The sequence below is a fragment of the Borostomias antarcticus genome (assembly GCF_949987555.1).
Source record: "Borostomias antarcticus genome assembly, chromosome: 11".
NCBI classification, from domain to species: domain Eukaryota; kingdom Metazoa; phylum Chordata; class Actinopteri; order Stomiiformes; family Stomiidae; genus Borostomias; species Borostomias antarcticus.
This window is the reverse complement of record NC_140244.1, coordinates 16,173,095-16,184,155: the sequence shown is the minus strand read 5'-3', so window position 1 is coordinate 16,184,155 and position 11,061 is coordinate 16,173,095. Positions and strand designations below refer to the sequence as shown.

The 11,061-nt window shown below is 50.4% G+C and overlaps 1 protein-coding gene across 1 annotated transcript in view; it reads left to right on the top strand.

Moving 5' to 3' along the window:
* LOC311315428 (transketolase-like) overlaps nt 1-6,759 on the top strand; it is a gene marked incomplete at its 5' end in the record, with an annotated part of 18,190 nt that extends 11,431 nt beyond the window's left edge. Inside the window, 8 exons of the mRNA XM_084446098.1 lie at nt 1,104-1,297; nt 1,886-2,050; nt 3,613-3,769; nt 4,396-4,526; nt 4,656-4,739; nt 4,926-5,019; nt 5,298-5,420; nt 6,327-6,759. Of these exons, the coding sequence (XP_084302224.1) occupies nt 1,104-1,297; nt 1,886-2,050; nt 3,613-3,769; nt 4,396-4,526; nt 4,656-4,739; nt 4,926-5,019; nt 5,298-5,420; nt 6,327-6,511 (1,133 nt within the window). The 3' untranslated portion in view covers nt 6,512-6,759. The remainder of the gene's footprint in view (nt 1-1,103; nt 1,298-1,885; nt 2,051-3,612; nt 3,770-4,395; nt 4,527-4,655; nt 4,740-4,925; nt 5,020-5,297; nt 5,421-6,326) is intronic.
* Between the last annotated feature and the right edge of the window lie 4,302 nt (nt 6,760-11,061).

Genomic DNA, 11,061 nt, shown 5'->3' with positions numbered 1-11,061 from the left:
CCTACTGTACTATGTGTGTATATATATATATATATATATATATATATATATATATTGTGTGTGTGTGTGTCTCAAGGTTATAATAGTTTTTTTTTCATTAGTTTTTATGTTTATATCGTAACTTTTTGTTTCAATTTCAGTTTAGTTTTGATTAGTTTTAAAGCAGGTTTGCTAGTTTAGTTTATTTTTTATTTTTTTTAAATGCTTAGTTTTAGTTTAGTTTTTAGTATTAGTTTTAGTTTTTTTCTCTTCTGTGCTAGCCTGGTGAGACTATCCTGATCTCCGGAGCTCACGTTTCACTCCGTGTGAAACAAACCATCAGGCGCACGTCAGGTTACTCCTGTGCAGGGGTACAGCTGAAGAACATGGAGGATGGATTTCATATCCACCCAAAATACTAGGCTTCTGTATGAAATGAAAAAGACTAAAACTAAGGAAATGTTCTCAATAATTTTAGTTTATTTTAGTTAGTTTTGTAAACACACAATACAGTTTTAGTTAGTTATCGGTTTTTTTTTGTAAAGCCTAGTTTTTGTTTTTATTTCAGTTAACTAAAAAATGTTTTCACACCTAATTTTCGTTTTTTTTTGTTACACCGTGTCCTAACTGCTTGTGACGTGAGCAACAGAACGTGACATCGCATGCTTGCTGTCCTAACTGAAACCATTAAATTTCCTGTTTTGTTACATAATTTGTCTATATTCCCAACTGACTAGTGTCTAGCTACTCTACTTTTGAACGCTGTCAACGCGAGCGACAGGAGGAAAATAGGAACAGGGCGAGCGTCAAAAGGGCAGTTAAAACGACGCTTCGCACTGCATCGCTCGCGTCCAGTTAGGACATAACAATAGAAAACAAAGCAATGGAACGCATTTTGTCGCTGACGCTCGCTCGCGTCGCGTGTGGTTAGGACACGGTGTTAGTTTTCGTTAACTACAATAACTTTGGTGTGTGTGTGTGTGTGTGTGTGTATGTGTGCGTGTGTGTGTGTGCATGCGTGCGTGCGCGTGTGTGTGTGCGTGTGTGTGTGTGTGTGCGTGTGTGTGTGTGTGTGCGTGCGTGCATGTGTGTGTGTATATGTGTGTGTGTGTGTGTGTGTGCAGCGGCGGAGGATAAGATGGGGTGGCACGGGAAGCCTCTTCCTAAGGATATGGCGGAGGTCGTGATCAAGGAGCTCCAGAGCCGCATGGTCGCCACCAGCAAGCGCCTGACCCCCGCCACGCCCCCCCAGGACTGCTCCCCCGTCAGCCTGACCGCCAGGATGCCCAGCGCCCCCGGGTACAAGCCCGGAGAGAAGGTGGGGAGGGGACAGAGGGACAGGGGGACAGAGGGACAGGGGGACAGAGGGACGGGGGGACAGATGGACAGATGGGGATGGACTGAGGGACAGTAAATGAGTGTGCATTTAGAGATGTTCCCTAAAGGCTTCTGCAGTGTTGACTTGTGGTTTTGACCTGTGTGTGGTGCTGACCTGTGTGTGGTGCTGACCTGTGTGTGGTGTTGACCTGTCTGTGGTGTTGACCTGTGTGTGGTGTTGACCTGTGTGTGGTGTTGACCTGTCTGTGGTGTTGACCTGTCTGTGGTGCTGACCTGTGTGTGGTGTTGACCTGTGTGTGGTGCTGACCTGTGTGTGGTGTTTACCTGTGTGTGGTGTTGACCTGTCTGTGGTGTTGACCTGTCTGTGGTGCTGACCTGTGTGTGGTGTTGACCTGTGTGTGGTGTTGACCTGTCTGTGGTGTTTACCTGTGTGTGGTGCTGACCTGTGTGTGGTGTTGACCTGTGTGTGGTGCTGACCTGTGTGTGGTGTTGACCTGTGTGTGGTGCTGACCTGTGTGTGGTGTTGACCTGTGTGTGGTGCTGACCTGTGTGTGGTGCTGACCGGCAGGTCTCCACGCGGAGGGCGTACGGTGAGGCCCTGGCCAAGCTGGGCCGGTCCAGCGAGCGCCTGGTGGCTCTGGACGGCGACACCAAGAACTCCACCTTCACCGAGCTGTTCAAGAACCAGTTCCCCAACCGCTACGTGGAGTGCTTCATCGCAGAGCAGAACATGGTGAGGGACACCTGACCCTTCTAACCCCTTCTACCCCTCTGACACCTTCTACCCCTCTGACCCCTTCTACCCCTCTGACTCCTCTGACCCCTCTGACTCCTCTGACCCCTCCTACCCCTCTGACTCTTCTGACCCCTCCTACCCCTCTGACTCCTCTGACCCCTCTGACTCCTCTGACCCCTCCTACCCCTCTGACTCTTCTGACCCCTCCTACCCCTCTGACCCCTCCTACCCCTCTGACTCCTCTGACCCCTCCTACCCCTCTTACTCTTCTCACCCATCTTACCCCTCCTACCCCTCCTACCCCTCCTACCCCTCTGACCCCTCCTACCCCTTACCCCTCCTACCCCTCTGACCCCTCTTACCCCCCCAACCCATCTGACCCCTCCTACCCCTCTGACCCTGTGTGCTGGAGTATCTCTGGTTACCCCCCCATCCCTGGCTTAGCTGAGCCTGCTGATGCTACGCTGACTGACCTCACAGAGCAGAACATCTGGATCCCTACCTCCAGCTGGACAGGGTGCTGGACTATGTAGCGAGTGCTTCCTGGTCCAGCTGGACAGGGTGCTGGACTATGTAGCGAGTGCTTCCTGGTCCAGCTGGACAGGGTGCTGGACTATGTAGCGAGTGCCTCCTGGTCCAGCTGGACAGGGTGCTGGACTATGTAGCGAGTGCTTCCTGGTCCAGCTGGACAGGGTGCTGGACTATGTAGCGAGTGCTTCCTGGTCAGACTGGACATGGTGCTGGACTATGTAGCGAGTGCTTCCTGGTTCCTGGTCAGGCTGGACAGGGTGAGAGCTGCTAGACTCCCGCCTGAAGGTTTTTCTAGATTGACGTTGATGTTTGATGAACCTTTACCTGCAGTTCAGTACATGTGGTTACAATACCTTCTTTTGAGCTGTGCGAGTGTGCGTGTGTGTGTACATGTGTGTGTGTGTGTGTGTGTGTGCGTGTGTGTGTGCATGTGTGTGTGTGTGTACATGTGTGTGTGTGTTTGTGTGTGTGTGTGTGTGGCCTGTTACTCTGTACTGTGTTCGCACACAATTGTCCAACCCTGTGTAGGTCACTCCTCCTTATTCAAACAAGCTAATTAACCCTCATCAGTCTGTCTGGACAGATCAACAGCATCAGGAGCGTTAATGTGTGTTCAGAGCGTCTCTGTGTGTTCAGAGCGTCTCTGTGTGTTCAGAGCATCTCTGTGTGTTCAGGGCATCTCTGTGTGTTCAGGGCATCTCTGTGTGTTCAGGGCATCTCTGTGTGTTCAGGGCATCTCTGTGTGTTCAGGGCATCTCTGTGTGTTCAGGGCATCTCTGTGTGTTCAGGGCATCTCTGTGTGTTGGTCAGGGGCGATCGTACATCACTTCATTGATCACGGTACCGGCGTCTTGAACATAATGACAGATGCAGATCCTTGGTGACTCAGCGCTGACTTGCTTGACCCTCCCGTTCTCCTCTAGCAGCTTTCCATTGATCACACACCCCCAGTCTGGACCATGTTATTTTCAGATGCAGATTATTCCACGTGTCACCTGAATCTTCCGTCTTTCCCTCCCGTCGCTCAGGTGAGCGTTGCCGTGGGTTGCGCGGCGCGGGAGCGCAGCGTGGTGTTCGCCAGCACCTTCGCCACCTTCTTCTCCCGCGCCTACGACCAGGTCCGCATGGCCGCCATCTCCCAGAGCAACATCAACCTCTGCGGCTCGCACTGCGGCGTCTCCATCGGTCAGTCCCTCGACCCCTGAACTCTAGTCCTGACCCGTTACCCCCCTCCCCTGTAGTCCAGACCCCTGGTCAGGCCTGACCCCCTCTCGTTGCTCTGTTCCTCTCTGGACTGGTCCAGCCCATGGCACCCGGGGTTCTGATGAGCAGGAATGCTGCCATAGAGATAAATCAAACTCACTCAGTCCAGAGACTTGAGAGGATACTAAGTTTTCTTCTCTCCTGTCCTCCTCCTCCTCCTGCTGTGGGCTGATCCGGTCCTGATCCGGTCCTGACCTGGTCCTGACCCGGTCCTCCCTAGTCAACCTCTTCTGTGAAACCTGCTTTCTCTCCTGACAGTTCCTGACATTTCTGTTTGTTTCACATCCTCCCATCCATGTCTCCTGTATCTGTGCCCTTTCGCCAGCACTCCTCTCCTCCTCCCTCTCTCCCTCCCTCCCTCCCTCCCTCTCTCTCTCTCTCCGTCATGGAGGCGAGGCGGCAGGGTGATCTTTCTCCTCCTCAGGTACATTGCATGCCCACGACCTCTGACCTTATCAGACCATTAGGTGTCACTTTCGGCCGCCCCAAATGCCCTTGTTGCTGTTGTAGCTCACTCAGTGTGTGTGTGTGTGTGTGTGTGTGTTCAGGTGAGGACGGCCCCTCTCAGATGGGTCTGGAGGACCTGGCAATGTTCAGGGCCATCCCCACGGCAACCGTGTTCTACCCAAGTGATGGCGTTTCCACGGAGAAGGCCGTAGAGCTGGCCGCCAACACCAAGGTACCAGCAGCGTCACGCGCCGCTCACACTGTCCTGCTGACCAGTATGTGTGACCTGTGTGTGTGTGGGTGGGTGTGTACGTGTGTGTGTTTGTGTGTGCGTGTTTGTATTTATGTTTGTGTGTTCCAGGGTGTGTGCTTCATCAGAACCAGTCGTCCAGAGAACACCATCGTGTATAACAGCAGCGAGGAGTTTCACGTTGGAGAGGCAAAGGTACGCCATCCTAGGACTCCTCCTTAACGTAACCATGGAAACGTATAGTCACTTATATTAGTGAGATGAACGTGTTCCCGTTCTGACGCCAGACTCCTCCTCTTTCTGTGTACATGTTTATGTTCTGACTCCTCCTGTTCCTGTGTACATGTTTATGTTCTGACTCCTCCTCTTCCTGTGCGCCAGGTGGTGCACAAGACTAGCGAGGATCAGGTGACGGTGATCGGAGCAGGCGTGACCCTGCATGAGGCCCTGGCTGCTGCTGAGCAGCTCAAGAAAGGTTCCACACACACACACACACACACACGCGCACACACACACACACACACACACACATAAACACTCACACACACACGCATAAACACGCGCACGCACACACACACACACACACACAGTCTACTAAACACATACTTTACTTTACAAACTGTCCTCTATTCACACATTAATTTATATTTTCCTCCTCACATAAAGACACTCACACACACTCACACCGTTTGATGTTGCACACACACAGAAACGCACGTATGATGTGTGTGACTCATGTGACGTCTCTCTCAGAGAGGATCAACATCCGAGTGATCGACCCGTTCACCATCAAGCCCCTGGACTCCAAGACCATCATGGACAACGCTCGGGCGACCAGGGGACGCATCATCACGGTGGAGGACCACTACTACGAGGGTGGGTACTCTGAAACATACTCACATGCTACTACGAGGGTGGGTACTCTGAAACATACTCACATGCTACTACGAGGGTGGGTACTGTGGAGATACACACACATACTGTGTATTCACTATAAAAATAGAGCAAATGTACTCTCTCTGTTTGGAATTGTATGGATCTCGTTCAGGAATCAAACAAGGACAGACTTGTGAAAGTGGTATTATATTCAAAATATAAAATTATTAAGGAATTAAATATTTATATTTAATATAAATAGTCAGTCTCACACTCAGTGGTAATGCTGCCCATGATGTAGTGCACAGTGTCTCCTCACTGTGGGGGACATGAAGACAGACTGACGTCTCCTCCCAGCTGGGGAGGGACAGCTCCGGTGAGGGGGGCTGGACTGAGCTGGGCTGAGTTTCCCAGAGGCATCGTAGCGCTACGTTCATCGGGGTCAGGGCAGATCATATCAGCCTGCCGGGGTCAGGGAAGGGGGGGGGGTCAGTGTTGGGTTCAGTCTAGTAGGATGGAAGAAACAGAGACAGCTGTAGATCTGACTGGCCAGTATGGTAATGGACAACACTGAGCAAAGAGACTGAACAATGGGACACCACTGAACTGAACATGGAGGGAGGGAGGGAGGGAGGGAGGGAGGGAGGGAGGGAGGGAGGGAGGGAGAGAGAGAGAGAGAGAGAGAGAGGGAGAGAGAGAGGGATGGCAGGAGGAGGGAGGGAGGAATAGCCCAACGTTGAGGCGTTGTCTTTGATTTCTCTTGATCATTGACCTTCGGTTTATAGATCATTGATCATCAAGGTCAGAATCTCAGTTGATATAAACATGTGAGTGTAGATCCTGTCTGTGTGGACATGGACATGCAGGTCTAGACGAGCCCCTGTCAGTGTGGCTGTGCTTCCCAAGGTGGCCTGGGGGAGGCGGTGTGCTCGGCGCTGGGGGGCGAGACGGGCTTCATCGTGCGGCGTCTGGCCGTGGCGCACGTCCCCCGCAGCGGGAAACCCCACGAGCTGCTCAAGGTCTTCGGCATCGACCGCGACGCCATCGCCCAGGCCGTGCGCAGGATGCTCAGCGCCGCCAACGCCAAGTAGGACGGGCGCCGGACGCAGACAACCAAGATCTTCAGGACAGGGAAGCACTGGACACACCACGCCCCCTCTGCCTGGACATGAATAAATAGGAATTAAATACTGCATTATTACAAGAGAGAATAATACGGTAGTTTAGTGTTTGATTTTGTGTGCAGTGATCTTTAGTTTTGACCCCCTACCCAGAATGCCCCCCTCACGACCCCCCATCCCCACACCTGACCCCCCACCCCCACACAACCCCCCCTCCCCACACCTGATCCCCCACCTGACCCCCCCTCCCCCACACCTGACCACCCTCCCCCACACCTGACCCCCCACCCCCCCCCACACAACCCCCCCTCCCCACACACAACCCCCCCACACCTGACCCCCCACCCCCCACACATGACCTTCCCGAGAGGCAGTACAGCTGAGAAGACTGGGGAGCAGTTTTGGAATACAAGTTTGTTGCATCCTTTCACATTTTGTAGGCGACACACACACACATACACACACACAGTGGAAGGAGTGTGTGAGTGGACTAGACTCTGGTTCTGACCGGGCGCTTCTAGCCGCTCAGCTAGCCGACTGACCGGACACCTCTCACCAATAAAGGAATGGTTTCTTCACTAACTCTGTCTCTGGCCTTTCTGTCTGGCGCTGTGTTGCATTGTTCAGCTGTTCAGTGCAGTGAAACAGCGCCGGCTCAACCTTCCTGTAGGAACGCTCAACCATCGGCCACCAGGACAAATCTATGTCTCTAATGTCTCTGAATGTGAATGTGTTTTTCAGATGGAAGAGGGTTTTGAGGTGGACACCATGCTGCGCTGTGCATACATTTCATGTGTTAATAATTCATGCAGCCAGCCTATTGAAAGATTCAAGGGCACTGCAGTGTGTGTATGATCTGTGTCAATTCATATACTCCCTAAACATCAGAGGGTCTCCATAGTGTTAGCCTATCCCTGCACCTCTGGATCTGCCCATTACACTAGAACACAGCTCTGGATCTGCCCATTACACTAGAACACAGCTCTGGATCTGCCCGTTACACTAGAACACAGCTCTGGATCTGCCCGTTACACTAGAACACAGCTCTGGATCTGCCCGTTACACTAGAACACAGCTCTGGATCTGCCCATTACACTAGAACACAGCTCTGGATCTGCCCGTTACACTAGAACACAGCTCTGGATCTGCCCGTTACACTAGAACACAGCTCTGGATCTGCCCATTACACTAGAACACAGCTCTGGATTTCCAGCCCCAAAACAGAGCTCCGGGTTGGAGATGCGTTTTCCCCGGGTTGTGTAATTGGCCGGTTGTGTAATTGGCCGGTTGTGTAATTGGCAGGTTGTGTAATTGCACTAGTAGGTGAAACGTAGGTAAAGTGCGCTGGTAATCCAGGCCTGAGACAGTTCCTCTGAGGGGGGGTCCCAGATGATCTAACCTGACATCTGAGCTGACCTCTGACCCCGGGCTCTGCTGTGGGAGGAGCAGCAGATGGGCCAGTGGTAGTCTCTCCTGCCGTGTCTCTCTCCCAGTCACTGATGTCCCTTGTTCCTATGGGAGGTTGTCCTGACGATGAACAGCATGTGGTGGTTTCAGAGGGAGGCGGTGCTGCGCCCCTCCACTGGAAATGATCACTAGAACTGCTGTCCTGCCATGTAGAGAACTAGAACTAGAACCGCTGTCCTGCCATGTAGAGAACTAGAACCGCTGTCCTGCCATGTAGAGAACTAGAACCGCTGTCCTGCCATGTAGAGAACTAGAACTAGAACCGCTGTCCTGCCATGTAGAGAACTAGAACTAGAACCGCTGTCCTGCCATGTAGAGAACTAGAACCGCTGTCCTGCCATGTAGAGAACTAGAACTAGAACCGCTGTCCTGCCATGTAGAGAACTAGAACTAGAACCGCTGTCCTGCCATGTAGAGAACTAGAACTAGAACCGCTGTCCTGCCATGTAGAGAACTAGAACCGCTGTCCTGCCATGTAGAGAATGTTGAGGAATTTACATCCAAACACCTTAAACCTTTGTTCTCTCTCTCTCCTTTTGTAATTCATCACCTCCCCCAAATATTCACATAGCTGTGCTAACATACAAAATGGCCGAATCTGTCTACAACAGAATAACCATCCTTTGTCATCCTTTGTCCCCAATTGCCGCCTTTTTCTCATGTCACATGTCTGTACTCTTGGCCACGCCTGCCATTTCATATGACGTACAATGGAGTAGCCAATCACATCCTGGAAGCACCGTACCTGTGTTTTGACTGCATATAAGGCACAGCAAAAGACAGAGCCGGCACTTCGCTGAATAAACCACTCTGTTGCGTTGTTCAGGAAGTCCTTGCGCTCGTATGTTTTCACAATAAACCAGACTTAACCTTTTGAGCGAATCTTGGTAAATCCTTTTTACTAGATCAGTAATTTCCATTACAAGAACTAGAACCGCTGTCCTGCCATGTAGAGAACTAGAACTAGAACCGCTGTCCTGCCATGTAGAGAACTAGAACCGCTGTCCTGCCATGTAGAGAACTAGAATCGCTGTCCTGCCATGTAGAGAACTAGAACCGCTGTCCTGCCATGTAGAGAACTAGAACCGCTGTCCTGCCATCTAGAGAACTAGAACCGCTGTCCTGCCATGTAGAGAACTAGAACTGCTGTCCTGCCATGTAGGGAACTAGAACTGCTGTCCTGCCATGTAGAGAACCCTGAACATGGATAGAAAGTATCGAGGCCTAACTGCTACTATGTTGCATTCAAAACCAAGACACACCCATTAAAACCAAGACACACCCATTAAAACCAAGACACACCCATTAAAACCAAGACACACCCGTCAGCGAAATAAACAAGAGCACAGTGAACCTGTTGGATGACGTGACGCCAGAGATTCGACTGGAAAGAAAACTGGAAGCTGGTTTCTGTCAAATTCAGATTTGATTGGGGAGAAGCCAAATTCAAATGGCCTACCCAGCCTTTTATTAGGCATCTTGACTCAGTTTAGTTTACCTCAGGGTTAGCTCATAAAGTAGGCTCATCTGATTGGCTAATAATAATTATAAAAAAACAGCATCTGGTAAAGCAGAAGGCTGACCCTCTTTCCCCTGACTGATTAACATGGTCAGATCACGAGCACTGACCACATTGAGACTGATCTTCTCTTCAAAACTGTCTGAAACAAATAGATATTTTGGGCTGAGCCACTTTTGACCCTGGCCTATGGGACCAACCACCACTGACATACTTATTATAAATCGCTCTGGATAAAAGCATCTGCTATGATCAAAATGTAAATACAGGCACTCATATGTCTGACTTCACCTCCCCAAGCCCTCTCGTCCCCCCTCGCCCCCGCCCCCCCTCACTCACACACACACACACACACACACACACACACACACCTCACTCAGACACACACACACACACACACACCACACACACCCCACTCACACACACCCCTCTCAGACACACACACACACCCCCCCTCACTCACACACACAGACCCCTCTCTCAGACACACACCCCTCACTCAGACACACACACACACACCCCTCACTCACTCACACACACACACACACACACACCCCTCACTCAGACACACACACACACACACCCCCCTCACTCACACACACACACCCCTCACTCAGACACACACACACACACCCCTCACTCACACACACACACACACACACACACACACACACACACACACACACCCCTCACTCAGACACATTGGCGATTTTATAGGGGGGGCAGGGGGGGCAAGTGCCCCCCCTGATTGGACAGCCCAACTCTGCTCAGATTCTTAAAAAAAAAAAAAAAAACTTTTAAAGTTAATTAAAACTAATTAACACAATTATTAAATACATAATTTTGGTTTGTACCAGTTTGTGTTAGATCATAATTAATTTTAAAAGTGTATTTATAACTTAAACTAGGCTACCTTTAAAAATATATATATATGTATTCATAATCCACTAATGGCACAACTCGTCCGTCGAAAAAAATGAGATCTGACTGTACTGCTCAGTGCTCAACAAGCTACAACTAGCCAACCTGCTCATAATGGCAAAAAGAGCTATAAAAACAATTTACCACTTCTTCATAAAATAAAATAAAATCTGGCAATGCTAATGAAGAAGCTACCACTCGAAATGACAGCGCAGCAGGTGCAATCGGCGAGGAAGCTAGCACCAGCAGGCAGTTGCAGTTTGATGTTGTGATGTTGGATATGGCCTAGTGCTCGGTCATAAAGTCATATTGACATGCTCGTGGTGTCTAGATGAAGTTTGATGCGTTGTACATATTGAATTGTCATACGGATTTCTTATTAGCATACTGTTCACAACTGGTATTCTTTGTAAATAGATGGGACGAGACGGCAGAACTGTTTTTTTTTTCTCACGTCAAAATGTTGCCCCCCCTACTCTCAGAGGGTAAAATCGCCTATGCTCAGACACACACACACACCCCTCACTCACACACACACACACACACCCCTCACTAAGACACACACACAGAATCATTTCATAATAGAGAAGCAGAAAAGCTTTATTGTGTGAAT